Here is a 20,874-nt window from a genome sequence, read left to right on the forward strand (position 1 = left end):
CCTTTCTTCCTTACTGATATAAACATCTACAGCTATAAATTTTTCTTCTAAGTGCTGTTTTAGATTACTCCCATAAGTTTGGGTATGCTCATCTTTATTTTTATTAATCTCAGAGTTTTTAGTTTCCCTTGTGATTTCTTCTTTCTTTCCACGGTAATTTACAAGTGTGTTGTTTAATTTCCATTTATTTGTGGATTTCCCAAAATTCTTTCTGCTGTTGACTTCTAATTTTATTCCATTCCACTGCAGTCAGAGAACATGCTTTACTTGACGTCAGTCCTTTTGTTTTTTCTTTCCTTTTTTTAGATGTTTATTTATTTTGAGACAGAGGGCATGAGCACAAGTGGGGAGGGAGAGAGAGAGGGAGAGAGAGAGAGACTCTTAATGCAGGGCTTGAACCCATGTACCCTGAGACCATGACCTAAGTTGAAATCAAGAGTTGGCCACTTAACTGACTGAGCCTGACTTCAGTCATTTCAAATGCATCAAAGCTTGTTTTATGGCCTAGAATGTGTTCTCTTCTGGAGAATGTTCTATGTACACTTGAGAAGAATGTGTATCTGGGGTTGTTTGGCTGAGTGTTCTGTAAATGTTTATAGGTCTGTTTGGTTGATATTATTGCCTAAGTCTTTTATTTTCTGTTGATCTTATGTTTAATTGTTCTAACCATTACTGAAAGTGGAGTATTGAAGTTCCCAACTATTGTTCCTTCCTTCAATTCTGTCAGTTTTTGTCTCATGTATTTGGGATTTTTTTTATTTGTTTCATATATATTTATAATGGTTATGTCTTTCTGATTGAATAATCCTTTCGTTAATATAAAATGTCCCTCTTTATCTCTTGTAACAGCCTTCATTTTAAAGTCTATTTTTCTAATATTAGTTTAGCCACTCCAGCTTCCTTATGGTTGCTCTTTGCATCATGTATCTTTTTCTGTCTTTTTACTTTCAACCTACTCATATCTTTGAATCTTATCTGTATCTCCTGTACCCAGGATAAGTTTGATATTGTTTTTTTTTACCCAATTTGATAGTCTCTGCCTTTTGATTGGGTTATTTAATCCATTCACATTTAATGTTATTATTGATACAGTCACATTTACAGCTCCCATTTTACTTTTTGTTTTCTATATCTTATGTCTTTTTGTTCCTTTTTTCCCTCTTTCACTGCTTTTGTTTGCATTAAGTGCATACTTTCTACGGTAGCATTTTAATTTCCATAATGATTTTTTTCACTATGCTTTCTGAGTTATTTTCTTAGTAGTTGCTGTTGAATTTGCCATATAAATCTTAATTTATTAGATTTATACTAACTTATTTCAGATTTGTACTAACTTAATTTCAGTGAGAGATAAAACCTTATTTCTATATAGCTGAATTCCCTCTTCCCCCTTTGGGAGCTGTTGCTACTACACATGTTACATCTAACTACTATGCTACAGACCAACTAGACATTATTATAGTCATTACTTTATATACTATTATGTCTTTTAAAGAAGATGAGAGAAGAAAGGAGAACAAGTATCTATTTATAGCAGTAGCTCCATTAACCTTATTATTTACTATTTCCAGTTTTCTTCATTTGTTCCTGTGAGTTCACATTACTATTTGGCATCATTATCTTACATGCATATACAAATGTGTGGAGGGGTGAGTGGGTGGATGGATGGATGAATGGATAGATGGATAGATACATGGATACATACATACTTCCATGCATACATACACAGTTGGCAGGCAGACAAATAGAATATACCAGATTGCCATATAAAAATGTATTTATTGCTATGGCTCATGGTCAAAAATGTTTAAAAACTGCTGTCCTAGACCATCTGTTGGCTGGGAAGAGGGGAAGAGGCTTGCTCTGGGATTTTTTTCAGTACTTGAAAGGCTCTGTTTGTCCTTCAGTATATCCTAAGCATTTTCCCCTCTGATCTTGTTGGTCTCTTGACTCCATTTTCTTTTCTTTTTTATTTATTTATTTATTTATTTATTTTTAAATTTTTTAAAATATTTATTTATTTTTGAGAGACAGAGTGAGACAAAGTGAGAGTGGGGGAAGGGCAGAGAGAGAGGGAGACACAGGATTGGAAACAGGCTCCAGACTCTGAGCTGTCAGCACAGAGCCTGACGTGGGGCTCGAACCCACAGACTGTGAGATCATGACCTGAGCTAAAGCCAGATGCTCAACCGACCGAGCCACCCAGGCGCCCCCCTATTTTCTTTTCAATAGAGAGAAAATGTGCTCAACTCACTGCACTCCCTTCAAAATCGTTGCATGTAGCCACCACCTTGTACAAACATTCACTTAGCCATGTGACAGGAGTTACATGCAATTTCCTGTCTTATTTAGTCCACCCTCAAATGCTTCTGTTATCAGGAAATGCTAACAATGAGTTGGTACTGAGAGAACTTTCAATTCATTTCTTTAGAGAATTCTGAGACTTTTCACGAATGATTCATTCATTCATTTCTTAAGAGCATGACTGTGTACTTAGTAAAGTTAGGGTTAGTTTGTCATTTAAAATGAAACAGAGGCAAAGTTAAGTTAGTTTGTCATTTAAAATGGAACAGAAGGGCAGGCAGGTAAAACTGTTTTGCTCTGTCGCTAAGAACATTTATTCTCGTGTTCTCAGCAGGTAAAATTGTCCTGATTGAGCTGGTCACTAAGGCTTGAATTAATTCAGTGGAGAAATCTATCAGGTTGTTAACTACCCATTTAGAATGAGTAATTCCTACAGCTGATAAAATATTTTTTTTTAATTAACCTTCAGGAGGCACTGAAATGGTGAGCTTGGGCCTTAACAAGATTCCAAACTTCTGGGAAAGCATCCAACCTGCTTTGAGAGACTTTGATCTATCTTGGTAGAATTTCAGAAAAGTGTACTGACATCCCTTGTGAACACAATCCCAGACCTCTTTCTAGATCCTAGACTTGGTTCCTCCTCTGCATTCTGACTCTGCTGTCCTACACTCCTTGCCTCGCCCCCAGCCTGTCCTACCTAACTCTGGTCCATGAAATGCAGACCCGTTTTCACAGACAGAATTAACTAGGTTCAAAGAAGGCAGCCAGAGAAAACAAAGTAGCTCCCCATATATGCATTATTCTAAAATTACCTGCTTTCCTAGTTATCTGTTAGTGGCTTCCTACACCACTAGCCAGTCAAGAGATTTTTTTAAGTGGCTCTGTAGTGTCATTATTGAGACACCGAGCATCTTCCTGATGTGTCCAGCCCTGGGGATCCACAGGAATCAGAAGTGCCCAGGACTAAAGCAAGATCCCCAGAATTTACAAGCCAAAGAGCTGAACTTGGAAGGGAAAGTGACAAGTTCTGTTTTTTCGCCTGAATTTTCAGCATTTGCGCCAGCTCTGGAGAGGCGGGTGGGAGCAGTGGAGGGAGATTAAAGCCTTTCCCCATGTTGATTACAAAATTGTGACTGTATTACTGCACATCTTCTGTATCAGGCAAGATTTGTCTTCCCTTCTTCTGTCCACCTGGCTGAAACCTCTAGGTGAAGAATAAATTGCTACATATCGATTGTTCATTTTATTTGTCCTTACCAGACATCCTTGCCGTGCGCTTCATTTGTGTGGCTATATTTGAAAATGAGAGGGGAAGAAGTAACATGTATTTTTAGGCTTCATTTCAGGATGTGGCCGGGACATTTTTTTAATGTTGTTTTTGGTACTTAATTTATTTAGTAACAGCACTTAATTTGCTTTTATTTATGAAAAAACGCAACGTGTGTGTGTGCATGCACTTGCATAGCTTCTGCCTGAATAAAGTTCAAGTCAGTTGATCAGTATTTATGCCATAGCTGGAAAAGTGAGATTTCTAGAAAGCTTGGAAGCAGAAAGAAAAATTAAAATACATAAAAGGGGGCTCCTGGGTGGCTCAGTCAGTTAAGCATCCGACTCTTGATGTAGGCTCAGTTTATGATTTCACGGTTCGTGAGATCAAGCCCTGCATCGGGCTCCACGCTGACAGTGCAGAGCCTGCTTGGGATTCTCTCTCTGTCTCTCTCTCTCTCTCCCTCTGTCTCTCTCTCTCTCCCCTCCCTTCCTCCCTCTCTCCGTCCCTCCTTCTCTCTCTGTCCCTCCCCTGATGCCTGCTCATGCTTTCTCTCTCTCTCTCTCTCTCAAGACAAAACAAAACAACAAAAAAACACCACTTTTGAAAAAACATATAAAAGGATGATTTGGTCTCTGTAATTTAATTTTGTTTCAGTTCCTCATTTGTAAGCTTACCAGATAACCCTTCTAAAACACAAGATGGATCATGTGACTCCTCACCTTGTACTTGCCACAGCAGGAAGCTGAAGGGCACAATGGGGTCAGATAGACATGGATTTGGGTCCTGGCTCAGCCCCTTGCCCTTTGGGTGATCCTAATCCCTCCAGCCCCACATTCCCCATTTCTTGAGCCATGGCGTGGGTCCGAGCCAGTGGTAGTGTCTGCCCCGTGGTGAGCTGTCTAGTACCAAGCGCTGTTGTGGTTACGACTCATTACCGTGGACTTCTCTTTGTGCCCTGCAGAACACTGTTCTGGCATCCAGGACACGGCCCTTGCCAGGTGTGCAACTTGATTTTTGTAACGCCTCGCAGTGCCCCGTTTGCTTGTGCTCTCCCCACTCCCAGTAGTTTGAAAGGAGCTCTAGAGCCTGTGAAACTAACCTCCGGCAGTTAGGCTATTTTTAAGTGCCTCTGGCCAAAAATGTAATGGGAAGGGAGGTTGACTAAAAGATAGTTTGGGGATTTGGCTTTCCATTTCTCCCATTAGCACAGAAAACTGAGAAGTGATGAGTCTCAGGACATTCTCCAAAATGAGAATGCTCTTTCATGAACTGCCACCTATATAGTTCTTGCTGTCATCACGTGCCTGGGAGTGAAAAAATCACAGGTCTCTCCATCCCTTGCTGCCCACACGGAAAAGAACAATCAAATCTGTGTGGTTTGCCCTGAAATAATTTAGGAAATATGAAGGCTTTAAAGCGTAGGATTTGGCATAATGCAAATCAAAATAAAATAAGTCATGAATCAGTAATACTTTCACCCACGGCTTTGAAGTCTTTATTTTTATGATTATGGCTGCTAAGGACGGCAGGCTGCATAAACACCATTTAGAATAGCTGAAGGCTGGCATTCTGTAAGAAAAATGGCAACCAGAGCGATTTCCCTGGGGGTCCATAAGAACTAATTTTGTGTTTAATGTAACGGTTCCTAAATAACTCTGGATGCTTCACAGGAACACACAGGAAAGTGCTGGGCGCTCTGCAGCCTAGAGTGAGTCTAAGAGTGAATGAGTCTTCAGTGTTTATGGACTGAGAAAATCTATCTCTGGGGCTGAAAAAAAAGTGGGTGTTCATATAGGAGGGTAGGGATGGGAGCTAATGTAAACCATGGGCTTTGTTCTGCTTCTCTTTGGATTATTTTCTTTGAATGTAAGTACCTACCCTCTTGTCTCGGCTTTTCCTCTCCTCCCATCTTCCTTTTCTGTGTCCCCAACCCTTTCTGTTGTCATATCTGAAACCTCAGAAGTAAAAATACTCACCTGGGTGGCTCAGTTGGTTAAGCGTCTGACTTCAGCTCGGGTCATGATCTCACAGTCCGTGAGTTTGAGCCCCGCGTCGGGCTCTGTGCTGACGGCTCAGAGCCTGGAGCCTGCTTTGGATTCTGTGTCTCCCTCTCTCTCTGCCCCTCACCTGCTCATGGTCTGTCTCTCTCTCTCAAAAATAAATAAACATTAAAGATTTTTAAAAAAAACTCTTATTAATACATTGTACTGTGGGATGGTTTTGTTGGGGGGAGGGGGGTTTAGAAACACTATTTCCCCAATTGGTACCCATCTTACCCATTCTTTGAGCCTGTCACCTGAAAATATCTAAGACGGAAGAAAATTCTAGAAAGGGAAGAGCTCCGGTAGGCTAAACCAACATGGTTTGTCTTAGGAAATGTTACTGTCACCTTACAAGCTTGGGTCAGGTGCCTTTTTGCTTACAAGTAAAACATCGTAACATATATGGTTGACATTTCACAGCAAAATTTCAGTTCAGCATTTCATTAGGAAGTGACAAATGAAACTCTGTTTCAACCTTCGTCCTTGGCATGTTTCTCGAGCCAGGTAAAAATGTTAGAATCTATGGAGCGGCATATTCAGGGCAAACCCTGGCATGGCCATCACGGTGTTTCTGCTCTGACTTGGGGTCCTTCACTCTGCCTGCAGCTTTCCTACACTCTCCTAAAATAGCTGCAAAATCCTCCAAAACTCATTGCTATTTTCAGACCTGCTTTCCACTTAGAATAATTAGTTTCAATCATTACTCACAAGTTTAGTGCCTAATTTGGGACAAAGTATTTATTTTATTTGCCCTAAAAATGTCTTTTTTGAGCTTCAGAGAGCCTCTATTCCAGGAATTACTGGGCGGTGTTCTCCTCTTCCAGGTGCTCAGTGACCATGTGGTGAAACACTGGATTGTCCCTGTGCAGAGGTGGCCTCCCTGGGGGTGGAACTGACACCCTGATGGAGGGCTCCTGAGGGACAGCCAGCAGGCACAGCTGTAGCCTGGTGTAGCGCCTGGTGTGTGTTGAATGAACAGAGTGGTTCCTCTGCTTTACTTTCAACATCCAATTCATTGTCCAAGTCACTTTCTTTAGTATTGTTTTAAATGTGTTATTTATTTTTGAGAGAGAGAGAGAGAGAGAAAGAGAGAGCGAGCAGGGGAAGGGCAGAGAGGGAGGGGGACAGAGGATCCAAAGTGAGCTCTGCACTGATAACAGTGAGCCCGATGTGGGGCTCGAACTCATGAACCACAAGATCATGACCTGAGCCGAAGTTGGACCCTCAACCGACTGAGCCACCCAGGTGCCCTCACTTTCTTTATTATTGATGTAAAATTCACATACCAAAAAAGTAACCATTGCAGAGTTCACTTGAAAGTGTGTCATCCGACGGCATTTACTACATTCACAGTGTTGTGCAACCATCACATCCGTCTCATTCAAGACATTTTCGTCATCCAGAAGGAAACCTAGTATCCTCTTCCTCTCGTCCCCTGGCAACCACCGGTCTGCTTTCCGTCTCTATGGATTTGCCCGTTCAGGGCATTTCATGTACATGGAATCCTACAATTTGGAGCCTTTTGTGTCTGGCTTTGTCACTCAGTGTATTTTTGAGGTTCACCCATGTCGTAGCAGGTATTAATAGGTCATCCCTTTCCTGTGGGTCGCTGGTGGTGCATTGTATGGATACAGCACGTTTTGTTTATTGTTCATTGGTTGACAGACATTTGAGCTGGTTCTGTCTTTTGGCTGTTGTGAATAGTGCTGCTGTGAATATTCCCGTACTCGGTCGTATTGGTTTAAGTACCTGTTTTCATTTTTTTAAAGCCAAGTTATGCTTCTTTCTTAATTATCTTTCAGACTGGGATTACTTTCCTTTTAGTCAAGCTGTCCCCATGTCTTACGGCCTGTCGGCCCTTCTCCAGCCCACACTGTATACTACAGCTCTACACCCGTGTAAAAATGCAGATCTCTTTGTGCCCTCTGTCAATTTTAGGATTGCTCACAGGAGGAAGAACAAACTCCCTTCAGGGCAGACAGAGCTCTGCATGGTCAGGCTCTGACATCCCTTGGGGCTCATTTCACCATTCTGCCCCTCATCCTCTGTGCTGTAGCCACATTCACCTTTCTGTCCTACAAATTCTCCATGTCTGTCCCACCACAGGCCCTTTGCATGTGCTGTCTGGCTGCCTGGGTTGCTCTCCCCTCCTCTTTAACCAGTTAACTCTGACTCATCCTTGGGTTCTGAGCTCAAGCATCACCTCTTCAGGGAAGCCGTCCCTGACTAAGTCAAACCCGTCTTACCCCCACCCCCACTTTCACTGTCATGGATGCCACAGGCTCCTGGAACCACTCCTTTGTGGCCCACGTCTCAGCCACAGTTTTGTGTGTGGATGATTATTTGATTAATAACTGTGTCGACAGAAACAAAAGAAGGCTATGCACAGAACATGGGTTCTGGAGTCAGACTGCCTGGGTTCAAATGCTAGCACTGCCTCTTACTGGCTGTGTGATCTTGGGCAAGTTAATTAGCCTCTCTGTGCTTCTGTTTTCTCATCCATCAAATGAGGATCATAATAACACCTACCTTAGGAAGCTATTTTGAGAACAAAATGAATTCATGTGTGTTCAGTACTTGGCACTAGAATGACCTCAATAAAAGTATCATAAATATAATTATTTTTTTAAAGTGGGCTTACATCACCCCCTGCCCCTCATACGGGGAGGGCAGGGGACCATGTTTCTAATGCTCACCATTATAGCTCCAGAGCCTGACCCAGGATACACACACAGTTAATGCTTGTTACATTTTTATTGAATGCTTGCATGAATCGTCTTTCCTCTTCACCAGAGAAGAATATTAGCAACTAGTTTCTCGTCTTTCTGTCCGTATCTGCAGGGCTGTATTTCAGTGGTCTCTATGTCCCAGCTTGCAATGTGTTGGCTTTTGGCCCTGGCCCCTGCCCCTGCTCACTTCCTCAGCTGGTTTGCTTTGAGAATTGTGCCATCGTGTGTGGAAAGTTGAAGGCGGGGACCCTCCTTCCATGGCCTTGTCATGGTGGAGTGGCCCAATCTGTAGCACAGCCACAAGAACACACAGGAGACTTGCTGTGTGCCAAGCCCTGTGCTACCTGCTTTAGAAATGGCAGGGACACCTGGGTGGCTCAGTTGGTTAAGCGTCTGACTCCAGCTCAGGTCATGATCTAATGGTTTGTGGGTTCGAGCCCCGTATCAGGCTCTGTGCTGACATCTCAGAGCCTGGAGCCAGCTTCCGATTCAGTCTCCAGGCTCTGACGGCTCAGAGCCTGGAGCCTGCCTCTCTCTCTACCCCTCCCCAGTTTACTCTCTGTCTCTCAAAAATGAATACATGTTTTTTAAAAATTAAGAAATAGCAAACTGGTAAGGCAGGAACAGTTTGTGTCCTCTTGTTACAGATGGGGAAACTGAGGTGTGGAGCGGGTGAATAGTCATTTGCCCAGAGTCAAAACTCTTGATAAGTGGTAGAGCCGAAGTCTGGACGTATGCAGCCTTTTTCTAGAGTCTGTGTTCCTAACCTCGTCCTTGAATAATGAACATGACCCCATTTAACATCACAGCTTAGGTTAAGGCACCAGAGTGGAGTAGACATCCCATTGAGTTCTGACCTGGCGATCGCCCCCACCTTCTGTACATGCCTGAGGGTCCTAACAGACAGACGGACAGCAGGACAAATTCTCTAGAGAGACATTTATTTTATTAAAAAACAAAGCTAGAGGGAAAAAATAAAGGTGAAAGTTATTTATCTTAAGATGAAAGAAACTATTTTTAAAAACTCCCATATCTTATATCAGGGGGTTAAAAAAAGAAAGTGTCACTTCCCTTCTGATTGTACATTTCAGGGGTTTAATGCACTCTGGGGCCCTGTACTGCTGTGTGTTTATCACAGGTATATATATTTAAATAAACAAAGACCTCCTGATGCATTTTCAAAAATGAACACATTATAATTTTAAATGCTAACTTGGGATTTTTATTTACACCTGTGGGTGAAATCATTTTGAGCAGGTGAGGGTAGAATCGGTCTTACAACTACTTTGTTAGGTGATTTTAAGATGTTGACAGTGAAATGAAATGAGCCTCAAGCAGAAATTTCTTCCAAGTAATGAAACCTCCACCACCGTGGCATGGCTTGCCCTGTCCATATCATAGCATGTCAGATGGCTCATGCCGTGAATTTAGAAGGTATTGTAATCCTGTGGCACAGTGGTAAGCAGGAAAAGCAGAACGCAAAACCGTGTGCATCTATACGGACAGACAGATGTAGTAACAAACTCCATAGGAAATAGCCTGCAGGGAAATCCACAAAAGGTTGGCAGTGCTTGTCCTGCCCAGTGGTATTCTGCTTAGATTTTTCTGTGTTTCTCTACTTTACAAATTATCCTATAATGAGCTTGTGTTCGTTTATATCCAGACATAAGCCTCAATTTAAAGAGAAGGGGAAAAAAAAGCCACAAAACTATCACAGTCTTCGCTCCTAGCTGAGATGAAGAGTCTTCACATCCGAAGACCTTTGGAGAAGACGAGAACCTTTGGAAGTGTCCCTGAAGGGCGACAGTGAGGGATGATGAGGATGGTGGTGAGGGTGGTGGCAGTGTGGCAGTGTGGGATCCCCATGCCCCGTGTGGCTCCGTCTCCTCCTAACCTAACTTCCACCTCTATGAAATCTCCCCCTCCCTCTGCTCTCCATTTTACAGTTCCCCTTGCAGAAAAATGTTTTGATTGTCCTTGAAAGGCTTTTTAGCCCTTTGTTATTTATTATTATTAAAAAATTTTTTTAACACTTATTTATTTTTTGAGAGATGGAAACAGAGCATGAGCAGGGGACGGGCAGACAGAGAGGGAGATGCAGAATCCAAAGCAGGTTCCAGGCTCTGAGCTGTCAGCACAGAGCCCAAGGTGGGGCTGGAACCCACGAACCACGAGATTGTGACCTGAGCTGAAGTCATACGCTTAACTGACTGAGCCACCCAGGCACCTGCCCCCCCCCCCACCTTTGTCATTTTTAACCATCTTGTTCAGGAAACCCATGATAAGTAACTTGGGAGAACACAGAGGAGAGGTTACCAGAACCAGCAGCGTTCTGTTGACAGGAGTGCCTATGGGTGTCCCTTCCCTTGACTCTGTAAAAGCAGATAATGATTAGCTGTTTGTGGAGGCTGAGGAAATGTCTCTGTTTGCTTTTGATCTTCCTCAGCATGATAATGTTTAAACAAGGATGAACACTCGCCCAGAATTCCTTTCGGGTGCCCATGGAAAGAACGTGTTCATGGAGCTGATCTGGAAGTGGCCCCTGTGCCTAGTGATGAAGGGGCTGTAAGCTCACTGCCTCTCCCCGCCGATGAGGAAGGATGGGGTCTGAGCTTTAGAGCAGGGGCTGCCTTATGAAGCTCTGAGTGCTTGGCTCTAGGTTACAGAATGGGCATGTCCCGCCAGTGCCTGGTCCCTGCCAGGAGGTAAGCTGTGGTCTGATGTGGTGACCTCTCCAGAACTCTGTGTCCCCGGGACCCCGGGGGCACTGATGATGAAACTGACTCAGTTCCAGAGAACCCCAGATTTGGAAAGCGTGTGGTACGGTGCCTGCACCACATACACCGTCGCCTAGATCAGTTGGCGGGCTTGTTTTCTGAGCTTTCTCCCCTCTGTGCGTTTTGGCATTAGAGCTGGCCAGACCCGGTTCCCATCCCACGTGGCCCACTTGCTGGCAGTGAGTGACCTTGCCATGGTGCCTGGTTTCCTCAGGGGTCAAATGGGAGCATTATTACCTGCCTCGCAAGGTTATCAGTAGGAGTAAATGTGATAATCTGTGAAAAGTGTCTGTCAAATTATTGGCACTTACTTTCCCTGCCCTTCCCTTCCTCCTCCGGCTCTTACTTTTTTACAGGTTTCAGAAGCTGACTGGGCTGTTGGTTACTGGCCACCTGTGTTTCTGACTATTGTTGGACTTAGCCAAACTTAACCTATTAAAATTACTACCTATTAAGAGTATGCTCTTATTCCAGGCAGTTTAGTGAGGGGTCTTCCGGGTGGAGCCAAGGGGACATGAAAGAAAGCTGATGCCGTTTTTTGGAAGAGTGGAATCCACTCTCATGGTTTGGGGGAAAGGCCTTTGGACAGTTCAGTGTCCTCTCAATGCAATCAGCTTCTCCATGGAGTTCATACAGCAATTATCACAGAGAAAGAGGGAGAGAGGAGTTTATGAGAATCTTGTATTTCCTCTCCCTACGCTTCCTTCACCCCTCCCCCCTCTGCCTTTCCCTCTTTTCTCATCCTCGCCTCCTAGAATTCCAGAATCATATGGTTTTGGAGCTGGAAATGCCCTTGGACGGGGTCATCTCCTCCCGTCCCTGCACTTCTGGATAGGGAGACCAAGACCTAGGGTCTCAAAGCTCCTCCTCTTCTTCTAGCCCATGAAGGTGGCCCACTGAGGAAACTTGTGAAGCTAGAAGAAACCAAGGCCAGTTCTTCCTTTTAATGTTGGAATATGGTAGTTGCTCAATGAGCCCCCAAGGAGCAGAGAGAATGACCGACGCTCCCCCTCTGCGGATTCCTGACCCTGTAGGGAAGGCCCTGTAGGCAGTGCTGTAGCAGTAAAGTCAGAGGTGCTCAGAGCCCTGGAGAACCCTCACCCTATACTGCTCTCTGTCCCACATTGCACCTGTCTCCCCTCAGGGATACGTGCCTGTGTTTGCATTGACCTAAGACAGGGGCTTCTTTCTTCTATGATAATCCTGGCTCTTTGGGAACATAGGGCATAAGCCACCGAGCAAACTTGATCTCTTCTGGACAGATTGAGACAAAGAGGAGGTTGAAAGACTTTTCGCTTTTGCTTTGTGTCCATGTTATACTGTGTGTGTGAGCCCTTGCTCTGCAAAGAGGTGTGCCAGGGCCATTAAGACCGCTGATAACCATTAAGGCACTTAGCTCCTAGGAGAACTAAGCAATGTAACTGAGTACTTGGCTGCCCCATCGACCTTCAAAATATCAACATTCTAAAGGCTAAACAAATATCCCAGAAAAACTTTGCAATAGGCTTGTTACACTTAGAAGGCCAAACATGGTTCTTATTGAGTTGATACTGAGATGTAATTTGCTTTTGCGTTGGTGTTTTCTTTTAGAGTACAGTGACGTTTTTTAATGACCTCAACCATTCTTTGGTTTCACTCCAAATGGGATCATTTACAGATACCCATAGATGTGCTGGCTTCTATTATTGTCCATGGCATTTCCGCCCTTGGAGATGCTGGCAAAGATAAGCCCTTGCTTACAATTAACGGTACAGAAACTGTTGTCTCTGTCATTTGCTCCCATGCCTGTGGCATCCAAATGAAAGTTTAGTCTCTTGACCTTGCATGGTCTGAGTCAGGGACTTCTTTATTTTATGATGGCAACTTATCTTTTTTAAGGAAGCTCACCTGTGCTGCTTTAGCCATCATATACTGCGTTTTCAGAAGCTGTCATTGAGTGTGCAGAGAAAACTAACGGTTCACATGTGGAAAACTCACTGTCCAGGAGGTCACCTCCAGGATCCATAAAGCAAGCAAAAACAACCAACTCAAAGCAAAGCAACTTTATGTGGAAATTTGACCCAGAGGGTTCCAAGTGAGGACATCCCTCCCCCACCATCCAGGATGCAGGATAAGGGTGGCCATTTGGAGTTTGCTTTTGAAAATGCCTGCCAGTAGTCCGAAAAGTCTGTCTCCAGCTAACTCTGTGGGCACCACTGTAACACATCTTAATACCTAGCTCACAGGTATTTTAAGTTAACTGAACGGGGAAGACGAAAGGACCACTGAGCTTGGTGGTGGCTGGACAGGCCACCAAGTGAAATTAGATTGCTTTTCCTATTTGTGTTTCTCACTCAGGACCGGATGAGCAAGGAATATTTATTTCAGGAAGGGGGAGGAGTAGAAAGAAAGAAAAAAAAAAGTCCAAAGGTCCACGAACAAATCGCGGTTGGTCTCAAGCCTTGGAACCCTTCTGTCACTGCAGAGACAAGCTGAGTCAGCTGATCCAGGGCAGACCCAGGGCGCAGCACATCTGAAACATAGCCAAGAGTCTTTTCTCTTAGGACTTGGCATTTCTGAATGCCTATGCCTTGGGCATCTTGTAGATTGGAGTTAAAATCTCTGACACTGAGTCCCATGATTGCTGAGCCAAAGAGCAGAGGGGATTTGGTGTTGATGAAGCTGGTAGTGAGGTGGGTGTGAAAGAATGACGATATCACCCATGTTTGGTCTGAAGCTAGAGGAACAAGTCCAGCCTATGGTCGTTCTTGTAACTCATCTTGGGAGAGAGAAGCCATAAGGTGGGATCCTCAGGAGACCTCTCTGATTCATCCATTCAGCGAGTATCTGTCGCTTGCCTCCTGTGCGCTGGGCTCCCTTCATGTGTTACCTCATGGGATTATCTGAGAAGAGGCCCAGTCAGATGCTTGCACGGGGTGGGGGTGATAGCTGAAATGGTAGGTTTGTTTTGAATAATGAAAACTGTCTTTCCAGACCACAGGTATGAAAAATATGAAGGCTGAGTGCAAAATAAGCAATTGCAGAGCCTTGTCTGAGTTGCTCACGCTTCAAAGCTGATCGGGGATCCTGTGAGAAATGCACAGATTGGCCCTAACCTCAGAGATTCCGATTCTGTGAGGGATGGAGTTCACAGATCTGTGCTTTTAAAAACAAGAACCAGTGTGATTTTGATGGAGGCAGATGGTGGGCTAGCCCCCAGGATTCTAGAAATACATTTGTAGGGTCGTAGTTTTGGGTTGTGCAGGTCAGCTCCCTGGGAGATTTTGTCCCAACCCTACACACCCCCCATTTCCACCCTTTCTGCCCCAGTGAGCCTCTTTTACTTAGAAGAGTATTGTTTCTACCTGCTGATATGGGGAGGAAGCAGAAAATTTGAGAACCAGCTGTTCTAAATAAAACAATTTTAGGCAGAGTTCAGAGGGAGGGCTCTCAGAGGTTGCTTTTGTTTTCCTGTGAAGTTTTCAGGAGGAAGGACCCAAGGGTCCGTCCAGTAAGGCGGGCTGGCCTCATCTGGGAGCCTGCCCTACTCCGTCTCTTATACCTGCCTGGCCAGGAGATAGAGTAGTGGGAAGCAGACCTCAGTTCAGACCCTCCTCTAACTCTTCTCCACCGTGTGATCTTGACTGGAAACTCACAGATGGCTTAACCTTTCTGTGCTGTAGTTCACTCACGAATAACTGGTAGGGTGTTCGCCTCATGCAGGCCGGCTGGGGCAGGTAATAGGGACGATGTCTACAAAACAAGGAAGGCTCCGAAGCAGGCTTCTCAAACTTGCCAAGCTTGTAAATCACTCTGAGGTCCTGAGAAAATGCTGATTTCAAGGCAGTAGGTCTGGGGTGGGCCTGAGACTTTGCATTTCTGACAGACTCCCAAGTGAGGTCAGTGCTGACGGTCCACGGACCGCACTCTGAGTAGCAGGAATCTAAAAGGTGCTCTTCAGTGTTGCTGTGAACTGGTAGTGCAGTCAACTAAGTTAACAAACTGGCAATTCTTTTTTCAGCCCTAGAAATAGAAGACAGTCCTACCCCTTACCTAGCACTGAGGTCTGTGCATGCAGATGTGGGCATAGAACGCTTCTAGCCATAAATAATTTCCCCCTGGTTCCTTAAACTATTAATTGTCTCTGATAATATGAGATACTGAATAAGAGGGCATAGCGGGGGGATCGTCTACTCTGTGGGCTGAGAGAGGTTATCAAGATCAAGGCTTCAGATGTACAAAATGTAGGTAGCCCTTAAAGGTCAGGAATTAGGGTTCCTTAAATCTCCTAGAGTTTACCCACGAAAGAAAAGCTTTTAGATAGAAAACAAAAGGAGAATGTCTTTCCCTCATCTGATAACACCAGCTTTAAAATTGTATCCAAGGCACCTGGAGGGGCTGTTAAAATGCAGATCACCTGGCCCCCGCCTGGAGTTACTAACTCAGTAGGTTGAGAGGGGCCTGGGAATATGCATGTTTCATGAATTCCCAGACAATACCGATGATCACACTTTGACTAGCTGACTTTAGGCTCCAAAGGCCTTCTCTGAGAGTCGTAAGCATGGAGAGCAATGGAAGCCTGTGTCGCTTCTTCCTTCGCATGCTAACCCTTCCGATCACAGTGGCGTTGCCTGGAATGGGAGTGTTTAAGTGGGGCTGGCGGTTACAGCGTGAACAGGAGATTCACCTGTCTTCAGGTATCTGAAGGCTCTCTGAGGGTTAGGAAAGATGTGATTTGTGGCTCCTACATGTTGCCGTTCCCAGCACAGCAGGGTCCTGCGGGTTCTCTAATCTGGGTGGCTGGCTGGCTAATCACCGGAGGGGGTATTTAAAAATAGAGCCTCCCCAGGGTGCATCCTGAGAGATTTGGGTGAGCAGCCAGGTGCGGGACTCCCTGCGTGGAGAAGAGCGAAGCACCAGATGGGCATTCGGAGCTTCTCTCCTTTTTAATGATTTTCAGATTCAGCTCTAATGATCACTCAGCAAGCAAATGATTCCCTGGCAGGAAATTGGACTCTTTGTGGAGTCCATTTCCTCGCTAGATTCCCTAAAGTTATAGTCAATACATTCCGGCTGCATTTTCCAAAGTGCTTCATTTCCCATCCAAGGATGGCTTCCAGCCAAGACCATCTGGCCAAGGGGATTCATCTGGGGTGAAGGCCCTCATTAGGAATAGCACACTGTCCATGGTCGGGAACCGATAAAAGCCCTAATGATCAAATCCTAAAGAGAACACTTCTCAGGCAAACTCAAAGTGAGGTTAAAATTGAGGCAATTATTTAGATAATCAGCTGCAAGGAGCAGTCCGCCCCACCCCCCCCCCCCCAATTTGTGTGTCATACATGGACTGGGGAGTGCCGTCTTCCCTGGCGTTTCCTGGTTCACCAGCAGAGGCTTGGTGAGTGTCAGGGAGCACCGTGCTCAGTGTCAGCTGAGCTTTATAAAGGCGACTCTGGGAGGTGCCGGGTGGCTCAGTCGGTTGAGGGCTTGATTCTTGATTTTGGCTCAGGTCATGACCTCACAGTTCGTGAGTTGAGCCCTGCATCAGGCTCTGCGCTGACATTGCGGAGGCTGGTTGGGATTCTCTCTCTCTCTGTCTCTCTGTCTCTCTCTCTCTCTCAAAATAAATAAACTTAATAAAACAATTTTTTTAAAGGTGACTTGGGTACAGTCTCTGTTCTTTATGTTATCTGCTATCAGGGAAAGGCAGACACTTAACCGTCTACTGTAAAGCAGAACCCCAAGAACAGCACATCTCTTTTTTGTTTCTTTAAGATTTTTGAAAGTTTATTTATTTTGAGATAGAGCGTGCAAGCACGAGCTGGGGAGGGGCAGAGAGAGAGAGACCGAATCCCAAGCAGGCTCTGCCCACTGTCACCACAGAGTGCAATGTGGGGCTTGATCTCATGAACCGTGAGATCATGACCTGAGCCGAAATCAAGAGTAGGATGCTTAACCAGTGGAGCCACCAGGCGCCCCTGCTCTTCTTTTTTTTTCTTTAAGTTTATTTATTTTGAGAGAGAACGGCACGTATCTAAAGTAGACCTCCTGCCATGCTTCCTCCCTTGCCCAGGGAGGGATGCTCATCTTCCCTCTTAAAGCTAAGCAGCGTGAGGCCCGCCCAGGAGGGGCCAGGAATGCAGCTCTCTGCAGCTGAGGTGCTCCTGCAGAGGGCTGGCAGCTGACAGCTGTTTGCCCACAGCACTGCCTGCCTCTGGGGCAGAGGCTTGTGAGGGTCTGGCCAGCTGCAGTTCTCCAACCTTCGCAGGGATCAGAATCACCTGCAGGGCGGGCTCGTTAACAACAGGTCACCGGGCCTCACTCGCCTTTCTGATCCAGTCGGTCTAGGATCAGACCCTGGCCGGAGGCTTTCTAACAAACTCCCAGGTGATGTTGAAGCTCCTGGGCCCCGGGCAGTACTTTAGGAACCACAGGGATAGCAGCTATCAGCATGGCCATCACAACTTACCCAGAGGACACATGGAGGGTGACTGAATGACAGAGAGGCAGGAAGACTTCACGGCTCTGCTGGTGACCCAGGTGAGAGAAGATGGGGCTCTGAAACAGGCCACGGCCATGGGACTAGAGAACAAAAAGAGGGAGCTCCGGACCCATGAGGCGGTGGAATCAGTGGGCCAGGCCGGAGGAGGAGAGGGACGAGTCAGAGCAGCTCTAAGGATGGAAATACCAGGAACTGAGATAGACATGGGGGGAGGGGAACGGCAGGTCCCTTTGTGACCCCGTTGGGCTTGTGGTTCTGTGGAGACATTCAGGTAGAAATGTTAAAAAGGTTGTCGAAATGCCGTTCACACCTTGGGAGAGAAATCTGAGCCGCAGGTACAGGTTTGGGGGCCTTCGGGACAGAGGTGTAAGCGGAAGCAGTGGAGGGAAGTGAGGTTAGTTGAGGACAGCTCACGGGAGAGGGGGTGGAGAGGCGCCCAGGGGAGCCAGAAGACTCACTTTGCAGGGCCGGACACAGAAACGGGTGACTGGCATGCTCCGCCTTGCATGACACACGGTGTCCCCCCAGAAGGGGCGGAATCCGATGCTGGAGCATCTCACAAACGAAACCCAAATATGACAAACGCTGGGGCCCCCTCAAAGGAACCGTCGTCAAGAGGCTGGCTTGCGACTGAGGCATGAGTTCGAGGAGCTGGTCCACCTCTTTGGGAGCACGTAGTTTGTTAACCCTTCACTTACTTGGCCGGTGCGGTTGTCTTTTGCCTTGGTGATCAACTCCCTCTGTGGTTCCCATGCCATTTTGGAGGAGCCACACAAGCGAAAAGAAGCACAGCCTATAAACACACGTGGGGTGTCAGAGCCACGACAGCAGGGCTTTCTTCTCGGAAGAGCATCAAAGCGAACATATGGTGGTTCTAGATGGGGGGGGGGGGCGGCTTTTCCACCTGTGAGCTAGGCTCGGGGGAGAAAAGACCCCCACGTATTCCTCTTCCTTCCTCCACATTTGGTATCTAGACCCTCCTGGGACCTTGAAACCACCGGTTTTACAAGGATCGAAAGGATTCTGACAGCTTGTTTTGAGCTATCTGTGCTAGAATGCTACAAAGCAAATTGATGATTATGAACTGAGAGCCCCCTCCCCCCCCCCCCGGTGATAACTGTGCGTTTATAGGTAGTTTGCTTTTTAATTTGTGGGGTTTTTTAGTCCTCTGCGTCTTCACGAACCCTAAGAACAGAGATGAAGTCCGACAAGCCTCTGAATAAGGCTGATGAGTCAGGCTCAGGCATCTCCTGGCTCCTCCGGCTGCCCCCAGCTGGGTGTGCTTTCGGTACGAACACACACCAACTTGTGCTCTGTCTTTGCAGTTCTGTACGGAGCTAAACCAGCCTCTCCTGCCCAACATCCGCAAGTGGAAGCAGCCCCGGGGATGCTGGAAGGCCGTTGTCGCCGAGATGCCCTCCACGCCGCTCCAGAAGGTACCTTCGTCTGCAAAACTTGGATTTTATCTCCGTTTTGTGGAAACCTTTCTTTTCCCTAATCACAGACATTTAAAACTTTCCTTTGCCAACATCCCTGGTGCAATTTTGTGTTGCTGCACATTTCTTAGCTCTTTGCTATTCGTTGCAAAATGCCCTGGTTCTTGCTTCATGTTTCGATCGGGAATGGACGGCTGCCCAGGCGGAAACGGGGGTTTGGGGTGTTGGGAGGAGAGGAGAAATCCTGTCTGGAGCCAAGGCTGCAAATGGGGTATTTCTGTCCTTTGTCCTCTTAATCCTGTCGCCACAGTTCTATCCTCTGCCAAGTTTGTGGAGAGCCCATTGTTCATTGACTGAAAACTTCAAATTCACTTAATTCATAGGCGAAGCATTTGCTTTTGGTGGTAGAAATTGTGCACATGGAAATGTTCTGTGGACATTTTGAGCAGATTTTAATTTTGAGTCTTCTTTCGTTGGTATTTCCCCTGTGGCTGTGGGTAAATCACTGTAAGGATATGTTTTCACTCTGACAGATCTATTCAAGACTGAGGTTTTTACTCATTTGGAATGTTTGACATTAGTGGGGTTTTAGATTTTAAAATAGAGTTCTGGTAGCTAATCTTGAGTTGGAAATTGTGTCATCACATAGTTTTTCTATAAATGCAGATGTTGTATTTCTTTCTCTCTAGTATATCCAACATGTTTATAAACACACAAATAGCATTTATGTGAGGGATATTGAGATTTGGAACTTTTAAATTATAAATATATACTGGCTTAAAGTTATCTGGTTAATTATTGACAATAAGCTCTCTTTTTTAGCCACGACTTAAAAAGGTGATATAAATCTTATTTCTCTGGGATTTATGTTTTGGAGTGTAAATTGTTACTGTAGGCGATAGCCAGTGTACTTTCCCCATAGGCTGGAAATTAAGCCAACTTGGAACATGTCTAGTCTTTCCCTTTGTAGCCCATGGTTGTTCCTACTCAGTCTACATAGAAATAACACTACCACTTTGCCTTTTTCTTTAATGTTATTTATTTTGAGAGAGAGAGCGAGAGAGTAAGCATGAGTGGGTGAGGGGCAGAGAGAAGGAGAGCGAGAATCCCAAGCAGGCTCCACACTGTCCGCACGGAGCCTGATGTGGGACTTGAAATCGTGAAACCGTGAGATCACTACCTGAGCCGAAACTAAGAGTCAGACACTTAACCGACTGAGCCACCCAGGCGCACCCCCCCTTGCCCCGCCCACACCTTGCCTTTTTTAAAAAAATAGTATCTTTTAGGTGGGTTCATTAGGATCTTATAGTCCATTTAACACTATTTGTCCACTGAAAAATTGGAAAGGTTACTACTGCATGCCAGGCACTTTGCTACACGCCAGATAGACATCGGTAAGAAAAACAGACCCAGTGACGCAGCCCTGCCTGTTTCACTCATTGTGAGCCCAGGGCAGGGATTCAACCTGAGCTGATAGAGCCCCTCCCTCCGGGAGCTCACAGCCTGTTGGAGGGACAAGGCAGGAAACCCTGCTCCTGCTTGGGGCATCAAGGCCATTGGAGAACAGTGTGCCGTTGCAAGGAGACCCGAGTTCAAGCCACTTAACCTTCTCAGCCTCCGTTCCTTCATTTCTAAAATGGGAGCAATAGCCCCTTCCTTAAGTCACTGGGTGGCTGTAGGATTTAAAAAGATAATGTGCATTGAAATGCTTTATTAACTGCACACAGGCCAGGGCCTGGCAGCGTCCACGTGAGGCGGCAGGCTGTGCCAGGCTGCAAGGCTGTGCCCACGCACTTGTTGCCGTGGAGGGTTGTGGGCCTCGTGTGGACAAATCT

The 20,874-nt window shown here is 45.7% G+C and overlaps 1 protein-coding gene across 4 annotated transcripts in view; it reads left to right on the forward strand.

Annotated features, from left to right (window-relative positions):
* Positions 1-20,874, forward strand: part of EEPD1 (endonuclease/exonuclease/phosphatase family domain containing 1) — a 147,266-nt gene that overhangs the window by 79,690 nt on the left and 46,702 nt on the right. For all 4 annotated transcript variants that reach the window (XR_006212026.1, XR_006212024.1, XR_006212025.1 and 1 more), the window contains exon 4: positions 18,929-19,039. Coding sequence is in view for 1 of the 4 variants with exons in the window: in XM_042970024.1 (XP_042825958.1) it covers positions 18,929-19,039 (111 nt within the window). In the remaining 3 variants the exon portion in view is untranslated. The remainder of the gene's footprint in view (positions 1-18,928; positions 19,040-20,874) is intronic.

The sequence above is a fragment of the Panthera tigris genome, chromosome A2 (genome assembly GCF_018350195.1).
Source record: "Panthera tigris isolate Pti1 chromosome A2, P.tigris_Pti1_mat1.1, whole genome shotgun sequence".
NCBI lineage: Eukaryota > Metazoa > Chordata > Mammalia > Carnivora > Felidae > Panthera > Panthera tigris.